The sequence below is a fragment of the Lynx canadensis genome, chromosome D2, assembly GCF_007474595.2.
Source record: "Lynx canadensis isolate LIC74 chromosome D2, mLynCan4.pri.v2, whole genome shotgun sequence".
NCBI classification, from domain to species: Eukaryota; Metazoa; Chordata; class Mammalia; order Carnivora; family Felidae; genus Lynx; species Lynx canadensis.
In genome coordinates this window covers 66,447,350-66,465,281 of record NC_044313.2, presented here as the reverse complement: position 1 = coordinate 66,465,281, position 17,932 = coordinate 66,447,350, and the positions used below count along the sequence as shown (strand labels likewise).

The following is a 17,932-nucleotide window of genomic DNA, read 5'->3' as shown; positions in this document are numbered from 1 at the left end:
ATAGGGGAAGGGAAGGAAAAATAAGATAGAAACAGAGAGGGAGACAATCCTTAAGAAACTCTTAAAGACCAAGAACAAACTGAGGGTTGCTGGAGGGATATTGGGTGTGGGCATGGGCTAAGTGAGTGATGGGTATTGAGGAGGGCACTTGTTGGGATGAGCACTTGGTGTTATATGTAAGTGATAAATCACTAAATTCTACTCCCGAAATCATTACTACACTATATATTAACTAACTTGGATTTAAATTTTAAAAAAGCCTTGGAATGACATAAAATAAAATAAAATAAAATAAAATAGTTCTTTTCTAGTATTTTTATAGTCTCAATGGTAAGAATAAGGAATAAATGACTTCTAGTTAGAAAAAAAAACAAAACAAAACAGTATCCACAAAGGCTCAACCAAAGGAAAATCACATTGCCATTTGGCTAACATGTTGTTTATCCTATATACTATTATACTAACCTTTTAGTATCATTTGGGGAAAAGAAAACAGTTTGAAATCACCCAAATTTTCAGAATAATAATGTTCAATAAATTTAAATGTCCAGACAAAATTAAGTATCTTAAATACATTTTAATTCCATACCATAACTAGCTTAGCAAAATAAGGTCACAAAGTAAAAGAAAAGAGGCAGTAAAGACAACTAGAATGGATAGAGACAGAGGAAGACAAAGTGGCAAGGTCATGGCTGAGAAAGAGAAGCAGCCAGAAAGCTGTGGGAAAAAAAAGAAGAATAGAAACAAAGTGATAGCATGGTGGTGGGGATGGGTGAGAAGGAAGGAGAGGCAAGTGACAGAGGTTGAGTTTATACTCAGGAAACATGGAGTGAACACAAGCTTCTAGTCCATGAAAGACTGAGGTCTTCAGACATTAATGACTTCTAACCTAAATCAAAGTAAATTCTACCCATGCGCTATAGTAACATGACCTATGCTGAGGACAGATGTGAGATCTCCAGATCCTGTCACAATGAGAAAGGGAAGAAATCCATTTTTTGCATTGTTTTGGAGTAGAACATTTGAAGTGGGAATAATTAATATTTTTGGAGGCAGTTTCTACACAGGACCAAACCAAATGTCCAATTTGGTAAGGAAAGAAGCAAATCTTCTAGACAAATCTACCAGGTGGCTAAATGAAGCTTTGTACCTTATTCTCTGATTATCCAAGACTTATTCTTTTGCCTATATGCATACTACCAAAGAACAGTTGAGAAATTAACAAGGGAAATGGCCAAGGCCAATGAACAACTTTTTCCCTCCCCGTGTCACAAAAGTGGAGCCAAATGCTCAGATTACAGAGCTCTGCTTGAACTGTGGAACCAGGGAAAGAGCAAGCATCTATCACTATCCACAATAATGTCCAAGATTTGGAAGCACCCTCTTGATATATAGAGAAAGCTGGATACTGTGTTCTGGTTATTTTTCAGGCTAAAAGACTCTCCAGGTCCTCTAGTCAACTCCTGCACAATTGACCACCTCAGTGGTACAGCGGATAAAATTCTATTAAGATAACAAGCAATCTTTGTAAGCATTCACATTCATAAGCAGATGTACTTTGCAAAGCAGAAGGAAAATTGAATGTACAAAGCAAACAGGAAGGCTATCAAAGGAAATTCTAATTTTCAATTGGGGTCTGTATCTTTATGAGCCTCATCCAATGTTAGTTAGGAAAATTTGGTCAGAGAAGTTAGTCCCAAAGCTCCACATAGAGCCACAAAAAAGTATGATCCTCATGGAACTGGAAGAGACAGTAAAGGTTGTTCACGCTGAGCTTGGGGATGGTAGGGTTGGGGCATCCAGAACAGTGTTAGACACCAAGTATCTGGACATGATATACGGGTAACTATGTGAAAGAGAAAGGGGGTATATGAAAATTCTCTGTACTGTCTGCTCAATTTTCTATAAACCTAACACTTCTTAAAAAATTAATTAAAAAAAACACGACTATAAATCTACAAGTTAAAAGCCTGGACTCTAGTCAGAGCCCCAAACTTGGTCTGACACTATACTTGATCTTAGCCAAAAGTCTGAGATGCAATCAGACTTGGTCTGAGATGCCACTTGCTCACGATTATTATGTCCTTGGCCAGGTAAGGCTCTTCTAAGTCAGAGTCCTCATTTATAAAGAGTTATAGCAAGGACAAATGTTACCACAGTCCTTGACCTGCCTTAAAAACTGAATTTAAAAATCTTGTTAAAAATAATCACCTAGAGTTTAAGCTGTAGGACTGTTTTTTTTTTTCCTTTCCCTATAAAGCAGTTATGGAAACAGACTTAGAGAATATACTGTCATCTATGAATTTCGAAATCATTAAAAAAAAACTTTCTTTGGAAAACAAGGGGCTAATGTGAAGCCCCTATTTCAGACACTATGAAGATGGTAATAAAAGTACCAGGGAAAAATTATTAATAGTAAAGATAATTTCCAGCCAAGTTATGTCATAGGTTTAGCACAGGATAGGTTTATGGTAACAAATGTAGTTTCAACTTTAATAGGAGGTAATTATTCAACCATCAGCTCTGTAGATTATTGCTGTTATAAATACTTTTTGCTGAAGAGAATTAGTGTAATGTCAATCATATGCAATGTGCTAGAGGGAACCTAGGAAATGAACAGTACTAATGGCATTTCAACACCTTGAAAGTAGCTAGAATTATGAGAGTAGATAAAGACAAGGGTAAACATTATCAATTGGAAAAAAGGCAACATAAGCTCTGATGACAGCAAGAATTCCCAGGTTTTTAAAAAATTATAGCTGACATTTATTGACCATTTGCTAAGAGGGATGTGCTAAGTGCCTCATATGTATTATGCTACAATAGTTTCACAATAATCTAAGAAGTAAATACTATTCTTTTTCCCATATTAAAGAAAAGGAAGCTGATGCATAGAGAGAACAAATCACTTGTCCAAGATCACCCAACCTGCTCATCAAGTTCTGCAAAGAATTATGTTTCCGAACAAGGTAGAGCCAATGAATATAATTTATTTGGGCTTTCAAGAAGTGCATGGCATGGTTTTTAAATGAGAAATTGTTTAAAAACAAAACCAAATGGTGATTGAGCTAAATGTTTTGCAGTGGATTACAAAATCCACTTAACAATATGCACCAAAGAACAGAGATGAATTAGTATCTTTATGATGGAAATATCAGTACTAATCCTTGCAAATGGATCCTGGGTTAGCTTTATTTTACATTTCAAAAACGACATAGAAGAGGTAGCTTTGTGAGTCTGAATTTGCAGATGATATTGATATTTTTCAAAGAATAAAATGCTAAGCTACTACAAAAGCAGCTCGCAAAGCATGAGGAAGCTCAACAGTGACAGACGACCTTCAATGTGGGCCAGTAGGCAATGCAGCTGGAGAAAACTAATCCATGTACTCTTAATAATAAGCACTAAACTATTAGTTTGGTAGGGAATGGAATTTTGGGAGCTCTAATGGAATACAGTTCTATGACAAAAAGGCCAAGAAAAACATGCATCTCTAGGAAGAGTTTGGAAAACAATATAACAAGCACAATATTTTGTAATTAATAAAACACCCCCATGCCCATATTTTTTAGATATTAATTCATTTTTTGTTGAGATCATTGTAGCTTCACATGTAGTTACAAGAAATAATAGAAGGATCCCTTGTCCATGTTGCCAATTTCCCCTAATGGTATCATATCTACAAATAAAATTCTATTTGACTCCATCTGGAATACATTATGCAGGTCAGGTAAATGCATATTAAGAAAGGTACAGGGTTCTAGAGATGGTTTAGATCATAGGACCTGAAATAAATATTTGAAGAGGGGTTATAACAGGTTATTCAACTATAAATCTAGGTCCCTTCAGGTTGACAAAACAAACTCAGGAGTGGATAAAGAAAATATGACTTTTATAACACATTAATAGAGTATATAGGTTGGCTATGGGCTTAATTTCAAATTCTAGAATATTAGAACCATGGGGACTGAATATTTAGACTGGATAGCTAATAGTATAGTGTGAAGCACTAAACTATGGAGTCTGACTGGGAAACCCTCTCTTCCTCCCATTTCCTCCCAACCTTTACCACTCAGTAGCTGTGGGACCCTCAGCAAGTTACACTAACTCTCCAAGCTTATTTCCTCATCTTCCATCTGGGGATAATAATGGCACCTACCTCATTCAGGACTGTGAACATAAAACAGAGAAACCCATGTAATAATGTCTGACACAAATGAAAATGTCATTGTTAGTGCTGTTAATAATACTGATGGTATGCATTTAAAAGCTTTTAAAAGGGTGTTTCTAAATCTTGGCACTATTGACATCTTGGACCAGACAATGCTTTATTGGGGTGGTGGGGTGGACATTGGGGTTTCCTTACATTGCAGGATGTTCAGAAGCATCCTTGGCCTCTACTCATTAAATGTGGCACTCACCTTCAAGCTGCGATACTGAAAATGTCCCTAGGGGGGTCGACAGGAAGATGGCGGCGTAGGAGGACGCTGGGCTCACCGCGCGTCCTGCTGATCACTTAGATTCCACCTACACCTGCCTAAATAACCCAGAAAACCGACAGAGGATTAGCAGAACGGAGTCACTGGACCCAAGTACAGACGAGAGGCCCACGGAAGAGGGTAGGAAGGGCGGCGAGGCAGTGCGCGCTCCACGGACTGGCGGGAAGGAGCCGGGGCGGAGGGGCGGCTCGCCAGCCAAGCAGAGCCCCCGAGTCTGGCTTGCAAAAGCGGAGGGGCCTGACGGACTGTGTTCCGACAGCAAGCGCGACTTAGCATCTGGGAGGTCATAAGTTAACAGCTCTGCTCAGAAAGCGGGAAGGCTGGAGGACAAAGGGAGGGTGAGCTGCGGAGCCCCCGGACGACAGAGCTCAGTTTGGCGGGGAACAAAGGCGCTCGCCAGCGCCATCTCCCCCGCCCATCCCCCAGCCAAAATCCCAAAGGGAACCGGTTCCTGCCAGGGAAATTGCTCGCTCCCCACAAACACCCAACTCTGTGTTTCTGCGGAGCCAAACCTCCGGCAGTGGATCTGACTCCCTCTGGCTGCCACAGGGCCCCTCCTGAAGTGGATCACCTAAGGAGAAGCGGGCTAAGCCTGCCCCCCCTGCCGCCGTGCACCTTGCCTTCCCACCCCAGCTAATACGCCAGATCCCCAGCATCACAAGCCTGGCAGTGTGCAAGTAGCCCAGATGGGCCACGCCACCCCACAGTGAATCCCGCCCCTAGGAGAGGGGAAGAGAAGGCACACACCAGTCTGACTGTGGCCCCAGCGGTGGGCTGGGGGCAGACATCAGGTCTGACTGCGGCCCCGCCCACCAACTCCAATTATACACCACAGCACAGGGGAAGTGCCCTGCAGGTCCTCACCACACCAGGGACTATCCAAAATGACCAAGAGGAAGAATTCCCCTCAGAAGAATCTCCAGGAAATAACAACAGCTAATGAGCTGATCAAAAAGGATTTAAATAATATAACAGAAAGTGAATTTAGAATCATAGTCATAAAATTAATCGCTGGGCTGGAAAACAGTATACAGGACAGCAGAGAATCTCTTGCTACAGAGATCAAGGGACTAAGGAACAGTCACGAGGAGCTGAAAAACGCTTTAAATGAAATGCAAAACAAAATGCAAACCACCACGGCTCAGATGGAAGAGGCAGAGGAGAGAATAGGTGAACTAGAAGATAAAGTTATGGAAAAAGAGGAAGCTGAGAAAAAGAGAGATAAAAAAATCCAGGAGTATGAGGGGAAAATTAGAGAACTAAGTGATACACTAAAAAGAAATAATATACGCATAATTGGTATCCCAGAGGAGGAAGAGTAGGGAAAGGTGCTGAAGGGGTACTTGAAGAAATTATAGCTGAGAACTTCCCTGAACTGGGGAAGGAAAAAGGCATTGAAATCCAAGAGGCACAGAGAACTCCCTTCAGACGTAACTTGAATCGATCTTCTGCATGACATATCATAGTGAAACTGGCAAAATACAAGGATAAAGAGAAAATTCTGAAAGCAGCAAGGGGTAAACGTGCCCTCACATATAAAGGGAGACCTATAAGACTCGTGACTGATCTCTCTTTTGAAACTTGGCAGGCCAGAAAGAATTGGCACGAGATTTTCAGTGTGCTAGACAGAAAAAATATGCAGCCGAGAATCCTTTATCCAGCAAGTCTCTCATTTAGAATAGAAGGAGAGATAAAGGTCTTCCCAAACAAACAAAAACTGAAGGAATTTGTCACCACTAAACCAGCCCTACAAGAGATCCTAAGGGGGACCCTGTGAGACAAAGTACCAGAGACATCACTACAAGCATAAAACATACAGACATCACAATGACTCTAAACCCGTATCTTTCTATAATAACACTGAATGTAAATGGATTAAATGCGCCCACCAAAAGACATAGGGTATCAGAATGGATAAAAAAACAAGACCCATCTATTTGCTGTCTACAAGAGACTCATTTTAGACCTGAGGACACCTTTAGATTCAGAGTGAGGGGATGGAGAACTATTTATCATGCTACTGGAAGCCGAAAGAAAGCTGGAGTAGCCATACTTATATCAGACAAACTAGACTTTAAATTAAAGGCTATAACAAGAGATGAAGAAGGACATTATATAATAGTTACAGGGTCTATCCATCAGGAAGAGCTAACAATTATAAATGTCTATGCGCCAAATACGGGAGCCCCCAAATATATAAAACAATTACTCATAAACAGAAGCAACCTTATTGATAAGAATGTGGTCATTGCTGGGGACTTTAACACCCCACTTACAGAAATGGATAGATCATCTAGACACATGGTCAATAAAGAAACAAGGGCCCTGAATGAGACATTGGATCAGATGGACTTGACAGATATATTTAGAACTCTGCATCCCAAAGCAACAGAATATACTTTCTTCTCGAGTGCACATGGAACATTCTCCAAGATAGATCATATACTGGGTCACAAAACAGCCCTTCATAAGTTTACAAGAATTGAAATTATACCATGCATACTTTCAGACCACAATGCTATGAAGCTTGAAATCAACCACAGGAAAAAGTCTGGAAAACCTCCAAACGCATGGAGGTTAAAGAACACCCTACTAACGAATGAGTGGGTCAACCAGGCAATTAGAGAAGAAATCAAAAAATATATGGAAACAAACGAAAATGAAAATACAACAATCCAAACGCTTTGGGACGCAGCGAAGGCAGTCCTGAGAGGAAAATACATTGCAATCCAGGCCTATCTCAAGAACAAGAAAATCCCAAATACAAAATCTAACAGCACACCTAAAGGAAATAGAAGCAGAACAGCAAAGGCAACCTAAACCCAGCAGAAGAGAGATAATAAAGATCAGAGCAGAAATAAACAATATAGAATCTAAAAAAACTGTAGAGCAGATCAACGAAACCAAGAGTTGGTTTTTTGAAAAAATAAACAAAATTGACAAACCTCTAGCCAGGCTTCTCAAAAAGAAAAGGGAGATGACCCAAATAGATAAAATCATGAATGAAAATGGAATTATTACAACCAATCCCTCAGAGATACAAACAATTCTCAGGGAATACTATGAAAAATTATATGCCAACAAATTGGACAACCTGGAAGAAATGGACACATTCCTGAACACCCACAGTCTTCCAAAACTCAATCAGGAGGAAAGAGAAAGCTTGAACAGACCCATAACCAGCAAAGAAATTGAATCGGTTATCAAAACGCTCCCAACAAATAAGAGTCCAGGACCAGATGGCTTCCCAGGGGAGTTCTACCAGACATTTAAAGCGAAGATAACCTATCCTTCTCAAGCTATTCCAAGAAATAGAAAGGGAAGGAAAACTTCCAGACTCATTCTATGAAGCCAGTATTACTTTGATTCCTAAACCAGACAGAGACCCAGTAAAAAAGAGAACTACAGGCCAATATCCCTGATGAATATGGATGCAAAAATTCTCAATAAGATACTAGCCAATCGAATTCAACAGCATATAAAAGAATTATTCACCATGATCAAGTGGGATTCATTCCTGGGATGCAGGGCTGGTTCAACATTCGCAAATCAATCAACGTGATACATCACATTAACAAAAAAAAGAGAAGAACCATATGATCCTGTCAATCGATGCAGAAAAGGCCTTTGACAAAATCCAGCACCCTTTCTTAATAAAAACCCTTGAGAAAGTCGGGATAGAAGGAACATACTTAAAGATCATAAAAGCCATTTATGAAAAGCCCACAGCTAACATCATCCTCAACGGGGAAAAACTGAGAGCTTTTTCCCTGAGATCAGGAACACGACAGGGATGCCCACTCTCACCGCTGTTGTTTAACATAGTGCTGGAAGTTCTGGCATCAGCAATCAGACAACAAAAGGAAATCAAAGGCATCAAAATTGGCAAAGATGAAGTCAAGCTTTCGCTTTTTGCAGATGACATGATATTATACATGGAAAATCCGATAGACTCCACCAAAAGTCTGCTAGAACTGATACATGAATTCAGCAAAGTTGTAGGATACAAAATCAATGTCCAGAAATCAGTTGCATTCTTATACACTAACAATGAAGCAACAGAAAGACAAATAAAGAAACTGATCCCATTCACAATTGCACCAAGAAGCATAAAATACCTAGGAATAAATCTAACCAAAGATGTAAAGGATCTGTATGCTGAAAACTATAGAAAGCTTATGAAGGTAATTGAAGAAGATTTAAAGAAATGGAAAGACATTCCCTGCTCATGGATTGGAAAAATAAATATGTCAAAATGTCAATACTACCCAAAGCTATCTACACATTCAATGCAATCCCAATGAAAATTGCACCAGCATTCTTCTCGAAACTAGAACAAGCAATCCTAAAATTCATATGGAACCACAAAAGGCCCCGAATAGCCAAAGGAATTTTGAAGAAGAAGACCAAAGCAGGAGGCATCACAATCCCAGACTTTAGCCTCTACTACAAAGCTGTCATCATCAAGACAGCATGGTCTTGGCACAAAAACAGACACACAGACCAATGGAATAGAATAGAAACCCCAGAACTAGACCCACAAACGTATGGCCAACTCATCTTTGACAAAGCAGGAAAGAACATCCAATGGAAAAAAGACAGCCTCTTTAACAAATGGTGCTGGGAGAACTGGACAGCAACATGCAGAAGAATGAAACTAGACCACTTTCTCACACCATTTACAAAAATAAACTCAAAATGGATAAAGGACCTAAATGTGAGACAGGAAACCATCAGAACCTTAGAGGAGAAAGCAGGAAAAGACCTCTCTGACCTCAGCCGTAGCAATCTCTTACTCGACACATCCCCAAAGGCAAGGGAATTAAAAGCAAAAGTGAATTACTGGGACCTTATGAAGATAAAAAGCTTCTGCACAGCAAAGGAAACAACCAACAAAACTAAAAGGCAACCAACGGAATGGGAAAAGATATTTGCAAATGACATATCGGACAAAGGGCTAGTATCTAAAATCTATAAAGAGCTCACCAAACTCCACACCCGAAAAACAAATAACCCAGTGAAGAAATGGGCAGAAAACATGAATAGACACTTCTCTAAAGAAGACATCCAGATGGCCAACAGGCACATGAAAAGATGTTCAGCGTCGCTCCTTATCAGGGAAATACAAATCAAAACCACACTCAGGTATCACCTCACGCCAGTCAGAGTGGCCAAAATGAACAAATCAGGAGACTATAGATGCTGGAGAGGATGTGGAGAAACGGGAACCCTCTTGCACTGTTGGTGGGAATGCAAATTGGTGCAGCTGCTCTGGAAAGCAGTGTGGAGGTTCCTCAGAGAATTAAAAATAGACCTACCCTATGACCCAGCAATAGCACTGCTAGGAATTTATCCAATGGATACAGGAGTACTGATGCATAGGGGCACTTGTACCCCAATGTTCATAGCAGCACTCTCAACAATAGCCAAATTATGGAAAGAGCCTAAATGTCCATCAACTGATGAATGGATAAAGAAATTGTGGTATATATACACAATGGAATACTATGTGGCAATGAGAAAAAATGAAATATGGCCTTTTGTAGCAACGTGGATGGAACTGGAGAGTGTAATGCCAAGTGAAATAAGCCATACAGAGAAAGACAGATACCATATGGTTTCACTCTTATGTGGATCCTGAGAAACTTAACAGGAACCCATGGGGGAGGGGAGGAAAAAAAAAGACGTTAGAGTGGGAGAGAGGCAAAGCATAAGAGACTGTTAAAAACTGAGAACAAACTGAGGGTTGATGGGGGGTGGGAGGGAGAGGAGGTGGGTGATGGGTATTGAGGAGGGCACCTTTTGGGATGAGCACTGGGTGTTGTATGGAAACCAATTTGTCAATAAATTTCATATATATATATAAAAAAAAAAGAAATTCATAGAGGCCCGTGTGCCTGTTAAAAAAAAAAATGTCCCTAGATAATGCCAAATATCCCCAAGGTAGAGAGAGAGGAAGGTAGAGAGATGAAAAAAAAAATCAACCCTGACTGAAAGCCACTACTTTAAAGAAACTGAAAAGATGAAGTACTACTTTCTACAGTGGTAGCCATTTCTTAATGTTAAAGCAACAGGTGGTACATACTGAAAATATAAAAGGTTCAGGAAGGACTTAGAAATAATACATATACGTACACATTGACCCACAATAAACAAAGTTTCTAAAGAATATTTGGAATTCTGTGCACTTACATGGTTGAAGTAATGGACCCCCTCTTACCAACTTTCAAACAGTGTCTGGACTACTGCCAGATAGGATGAAACACCAAGTTATGTAGATGCCCCACCTAGTGTGATACTTGAGATGTCCCCTTTTCCAGATGGCCAATTATAAACTCCACCTGCAGCAAGAACGCATTGCATGGTACTCTCTAGAGAAGCTCTAGAGTACTGTGCTCTAGAAAGTGTTCCTAAATCTACCTGCCCCTCAGAATTACGAGGGGGAGATTTTCAAACATGGAGATTTTTCAGGCTTCAACCTACATTTAAATTTTTCCTTTTAAGATAGAGAGCTCAGACATCTGGAAGTGTAATAATCACTCCCAAGTAATTGGGAACTTCTGGTCAAGTGGACAGTGTCTTGAAATGTGAGAGAGAAGGCCAGGTCCTCTTTAACTCTGCCCCATCTTAACTTCAACATCAGGAAAAGACCTACAAACCATGAAGAATTCATTATGGGAATAATTATAGCCTGTATTAGTTTTTTCTAATAATCAACATTAGGAACAAGGCTCTTACCCAAATAGTTAGATTTGAAAATCAAGATTTTACAGTAAAAGAAATTAATTAGAAACTGCTGTGGCATTATTATTTCTAGTAATAAGTCTTTATCACTAGTGACAGCTTTTGCCACAAACTCCAAACCATTCAATCACCTGTGGTCACACAGAACAGGGGTTACTATGCTTAGTCATGTGGAACAAACAGTCCTTCTGCAAACTTAGAAAATGACAAGCAGTTGAAAAGAAATTTTCATTCCATTTTCTGTTCAACAACACCAGAATAGATCCTTACTAATGCAACAGAGGAAGCATTTGCTTCAACTGTAAAAGGCTATTGATGCAGTTCGGATTTTTGAGCCTAAGTGCTTTCGGGGTTTCCATATCAAATTAGGCAATTTGCAACCTACAAGTAGGGTGACTAGTTGTCACAGATTACCTAGGACTAAGAATTCCAAGCATGTGTGACTTTTAATGATACAACTGGGACACATTCCTGGGCAAATTGGACATTCCATGACAACTGGTTACCCTATGTACAGTCTTGAAGTTATCTAGCAGGTGTCATTTTTTTCTAAGGGCCTCTACATCTACACCCCTCAAATCTGTCCCTGTCCCTTGCCCATGTCCCATCCCACCCTTGTCTAGCCTGAGGACTTGGGTGCTCAAGCACCTTCCTCCTCCTGAAGTAAATGACTGAGCCAACTGGTCACTGACCCTGAGTTGTAAGTCCATGTTGTCCATGAAACTGAGGTGAAGCAGAGTCAAAGAGAACCTGAGAGAACCTGGTCTTCTCTCTCATAATTCAAGACACTTAAATAATGGTTCCCACCATTTGGGAGTGTTTATGAAATATAAATATTACAAGACTTCTACCCCAGACTGTCTAAAGATAAGGACTAAGAATCCTTGCAGAAGCTTGCAAAGCTTCCTGGTAATTGTGATGTGCAGGAAGTCTCACAAACACTATTTAGAACACAGTGCTCCTCCAGGGGTACCATGAAATGTGTTTTTGCTGCAAGTGCAGTTCATAATTGCATTGCCAGAGTGGAGACACATTTCAGGTATTTTACTAGGTAGGACTGATCTTTGCAATACATAAACCCAAGTTAAAACCCAATACTTTGATCTCAAGATGTAGAGAGTATAATGCTTTGCTAAGATCATCATTTCAAATGCCTACTGAAAAAGTTTTACTTTACTGGTCAGGTCCTAATTGAGTCTAAAGAAAGCTTGAAACCTATTTATGTCATACCAATTTATAGTTTTAAGTGTTTGCTTTTAATAGTGAACTGGTAGCATATTATGTCCAGAAATTCCTGTAAAAATCACCCCTTGGGCTTTGTCTTTGTTATAGCAATTATTGATATCAAAAATAAGTAATTGAATATTTATATACATGTAAGGCTCAGGGCTAGATGTTAGACTTTGGGAAAGGACAAAATTTTAAATTACTATATTCCTTTATAGACTTATGGCCATTTGTACTATTATGTGATCACACTCTCAAAAGAGATTTATACACACATAAAAACTAGCTTCGAGATGTTCAAAGATCACTCTAGAAATCCCTTCACAGGGCCCAAGACTCTAAATGAGCAAACATTTCTTCCTTCTGAGTGACACGTGGAATAGAAATATAGGACCTTCCTATAAACACTTATCTTGGAAGCCAATGAGACTAAACGATCCCATAAATTAATCTGTGAAAACCTAGTCTAAATGCTTGCCAATTTGGCAATATTCCTGCCAAATGATGAGACTTTTTAGGTCCCTAAAAACATCTAGCAGGTGGTTTCCAGATTGTGTCAAAGGGTTATTGGAAAATTAGAGAAGAAAGGTGTCAAATAAATATTACAAGTTTCAATATAAGGGCTAGAGTTTCTTCACTTTCCCCATATCAAGTTTCATGCAGTCATTTTAGCTAAATGGGACTCCTTATTCACAAAGACTACAAAGGTGAAAAACATCAAGATGGGTTTTATCTTTGAAAACTTGTGAGAAATCTTGACTAGTACACACACAGTGAAAACGTCTCTTTTTCATAGACTCTCTTGGAAGGGCTCTGGAACATCTCAGATTCACCTACATTTTGGAAAATTTAGTACCCAACCCACAAGTCTCCTTTGTAAGGAACCTTCTGTCCATTTCTGCCATTTAACACTTAACATGAAATGTATTGATGGTTCCTTTGTATGGGCAATTCCTACATGAACTCAGTATGTATTTCCATTACACAAGGAGTGTTAATAAAGTTGTCCAAATCCTGTCCATCCAGGATGAGAAAATGCAAAACTACTCCTGATCTTTGGAGAATATAAGACAATACATGCACTTAAAAGTCATCATGTAAAATTAAAAATATATATATCCATATCCAACACGCAAATATTGTAAAATTCTCCCAGATACTTGTGTAGCTACACAAAACATCAAATAACTCAAAAGTTAATTTATATCTGGCTTAAGATTTCTTTATGTGTTTTGTATGTGGTTTGTTGGGGTTGGTAGAAGAAGAAGAGTGTGTCTAATAATCTGACTGAAACCTCTAATTAGATCAACATTGGGCTCTCCCCATTTTACTTGCCTCCCATCCAAACACAATGGCCAACAGAACAAGGGTAGCTCACCAGACAATAATGACACCCAACTAGCCACCTGCATCCATGAGGAAATAATTTATCACTTACCAGCAGGTTTGCACCTGGCCTCATTGTCCTTACTGTGAAGTGTATTATTTCACAGGTTTGTTTAAAGATTTAATATAAAATATACAAAGTACTTAGAACAGTGCCTGGATCACAAAAGTCTTCAATAACAGTAGCTACCATTAATAGCTTTATTATTGGCCACTATTATTAATATGCTTAGTTGTTAATATTCTTAATTAACAAACACTGGAAGTTTTGCCTACTTAGACCATATGGATCTGTTTTAAACAGTAATGTTTTAAATGAACTATTAATAATCATACTGAAATACTCTACCTTCTTAAATCTCTTCCTTCAATTCTTGGAACTAAAGGGCATCTCATGAAGCAAGCTCACTTAAGCCAATTTTACCACCTATCTAGAAACCAGTTTACAAACCCCTGATCTATTTGTGTTACAAAGTAATCTGTGCTCTCATTTCTACTCATGTAAATTAGTGTTTCTTTTCTATCTAAATCTTTCAGGGAGCATTTAGTTTGCCTTCGCTTCTAGTCATCTACCATTCCTGGGATTAAAACCAGAGAAATAGAACAAATGAGAACCAATTTTGAGACTTTTCAACAAGAGTTAATGCTAAAAAAAAAAAATTGAGCAAAAAAAGACAATATAGGCTCAGAATGAGCTACACCACTCACCTCCACTTTCTATGTTGATGAATCATCTTACAAGCAGGTAATAGAAGAAAGGAGTAGTAATGTTAAACTATCCAATCACTGAATACCTCAAAATACCATGACAATCGACAGTACAGATTACTACATGCAGTGATTAGAAAATAGCACACACTTGTTTGTCACAGGAGGCCAATCAGGCATTTCATTAGGACCAGGAGTAGTGGTGGATGTTTTTCACCTGACACCTATTTATGCATAGTCTGATGCTTGGCCCCAGCTGGAGAGAATTCTCTGTATCAGAACACACTTAATCTTTCCTGCACTGTCTCAGCTCCCCACTGCAACTCAAGCTCCTCTTCAGGTTTCTGTTGCACCAGGCATGGTTTCCCACAAGAGGCCAGGTTTTAGGAGGGAAAGCCGCAAGAGCTGAATATCCTGATGGTACGTGAGGACATTCCCCCACCTCGCCTTTACCTGCAACATCTGCGCCTTCTGCAAGCACACTCTGGGTCGACACGGGTCTGGGTCCTGAGTCCATGCACCTGAGCAGCTTCTCCTGGTTTGTCAAAAATGCAGAGAACAGATCAGTTTCTAGGGCTTGGAGCTTGAGCAAGGAATTCTGCCAGCAAAGCAGAACATCAGCTAGCTAAGTAACTGCCTAATACACAACAGTAAGTCCGCAGTTCCTGCAGAACACCTTCCTCCAGCGCCTGGCAGGAGGAGGATCTCAACCACAGCTGCTCAGGCAGAGCTGATTGTACCAGATCAGGTACACATATTCCACATGCAACCTCAGTTTCTGCCTCATTTCAATCCTAACGTATTGGCTTTATATGACACAACGGGACTGGTGATGTCGTCAGCAAGAGACGCTGCACCAAGAGACCAATGAGACGGTATCTGCTTCCGTGTGCTTGAGGCTTACGCTTTGCAAGTGTTTCATTCATTGTGCTGACATCAGGAGCAAGTGATATTAGGCCCCTCCCAGGCTACCATTCATAAAAGCCAGCATCCCTTAACCTCTGAACACTGCAGCAGACTGCAGTGCATAAAGAGTTACTGCTGCAGAGACTGCCTGGCATCTGGGAGGTGCTTCTGGGCTCCCTGATCTACATCTGTATGTGTGTGGGGGGGGGGCGGTGTATGCATGCATGCGTGTTGTGTGGTGTGTGTGTGTGTGTGTTTCTGAAGTTGTTCCTTTCACATGGAATGGCTATCACTACTTTATCAGGAGCAGAGTGGGAGAAGCAAGGCAGAGGGCCTGGTCACTGAGTGTGACCCAGCCACTGAGGGAGAAGCAATTTCTGAGCTCCCAGACAACCCTACCCCACCCCTTCATTTCCCATTTTAAATTTCTCTCATGGTTCTTAATAAGAATACAGTCATACAGACTGATGCATGTATCCTGCCATGATGCAGGCCCAGCAAATTAATTCCCCTGACCAGGTGAAGTGAGTCACTCCTGAGGCCTTGGCCAGGAGCCACTCCCCTGCAACAGGAAAGCTCTGCAGGCCTCAGCAGCTCCTCCACCCACAGAGCTCCTGGCAGGGGTGGCTACCTGCAGTGGAGCCAGTGATCCTGTGCCTACTATGACTCTCCCATACACACACACTCTATTGACCAGTCTACTCCCCATACACCTTCATACCCAACCATCACACCCTACTCCGTACCACATACCCCCATTCCTATCCCACACATACCCTCACACCCTACCTCATATATACCTTCACCTGTTCTCCACACCCTCATGTCCACCCCCTACCTTTGCACTACTTTGCACATACAATGACCCACAAATAACCCCATATAACTCTCGTTCCTACCCTTCACATCATCCCTTATATCCCCTACACACACACACATACAACACACACACACACACATGCACACGGAAGCACCCTACCTTACACCCTACATACACCCTCATACTCAACTCCCACTCTCACATCTATTCAGTACACACACCACCTACCCCCATATACACCCTTATACCTTACCTCACATAAGCACCTACCCCAACATCTCCTCCACACTGAACTCCTCCCCTTATACATACCCACTCCCACACCCATACCCTCATCCATCTGTTATGTGAGCAAATATGAGCCCAAAGCAGTGTTTCAAAGTTGTTCACTGCTAAGTGGGCTCCAGATCCCTCCTGTGCTGTGTTCAGAGATGAAGGTACAAACCACCTTGTGCTCAGGGGTTGCTGATTGAGACACACGTTCAGCGAGACATCTACCTGAGGACCAGATCACTTTTTTACTGCTCTCTCCTCCTTTCTGGGATGCTCTCCCAGAAGCTGAGTGTGGAAGTCAGAGCCTGAGGTTACTGCAGGAGGTATAGAGGATAAGGAACCAAGTTTCTGGAAAGAATTCCAACCATCTGGGAAGAAAAAAGAATAATTCCAGGCAAGCTTCCTACTGAAGGACCTTGGAAATGAGCACAACCTTTAAAAAGAGCAAAACTATTTGAAGATTAAGAAATGACACCATGAGAATGTAAAGTGGTACAGCTGCTATAGAAAACAGAATAACATTTCCTCAAAAAAATTAAAAAGGACTACCATATGATCCAGCAATTCTGCGACTGTGTATATACCCTAAAAGGATTGAGAGCAGGGACTCAAACAGATATTTGACACCTACATTCATAGCAATATTTACAATAGACAGAGGTATATTATGGGATGAATTGTGTCTCCCCCAAATTTATATGTTGAAGACCTAACCCCAATGTAACTATTTGGAGATTTTAAGGGTAAAATGAGTATAAGGGTGTAGTCCAAATTCAATATTGATTGGTATAATTATAATTACAGAGAGAAAAGAGACACCAGGGATGCACACACAGAGGAAAGGCCCACGTGAGAAGGTGGCTATTGCCAGCCAAGAGAAAGGCTCCAGGAGAAACCCACTCTGCCAGCACCTTGACTTTCAGCCTCCAGAACTGTGAGAAAATAAACGTTTGTTGTTTCAGCCACCCAGTCTTTTTTTTAATGGCAACTTTAACAGAGTATTGGCAGACAATACAAGGTAGAACCAACCCAGCGTCCATTGACAAATGAATTGATAAAATGTGATATACATACAATGGAGTATTATAGCTTGAAAAGGAAGAAAATTCTGACACATTACAACAAACATGAAGACTGATGACATTTGCTAAGTGAAATAAGAACATTCACAAAAGGACAATATCTAGGGTAATAAAATTATAGAAATAGAAAATGGTGGTTGCCAGGGGTTGGTGGTGAGGGAAAGGAGGTTAGGTTTAATGGGTACAAAATCTCAGATAGGAAAGATGAATAAAGTTCTGGAGATGGATGGTGGTGATAGTTTCACAACATGTGAGTGTACTTAATACCAATGAACTGTATGTTTGAA

General features: G+C 40.3%; 1 protein-coding gene across 1 annotated transcript in view; it reads right to left on the bottom strand.

The window, feature by feature from the left end:
- Positions 1–17,932, bottom strand: part of FAM13C (family with sequence similarity 13 member C) — a 165,865-nt gene that overhangs the window by 43,162 nt on the left and 104,771 nt on the right. The window contains 2 exon segments of the mRNA XM_030335007.1: positions 15,018–15,070; positions 15,072–15,096. Coding sequence (XP_030190867.1) covers positions 15,018–15,070; positions 15,072–15,096 — 78 coding nt within the window.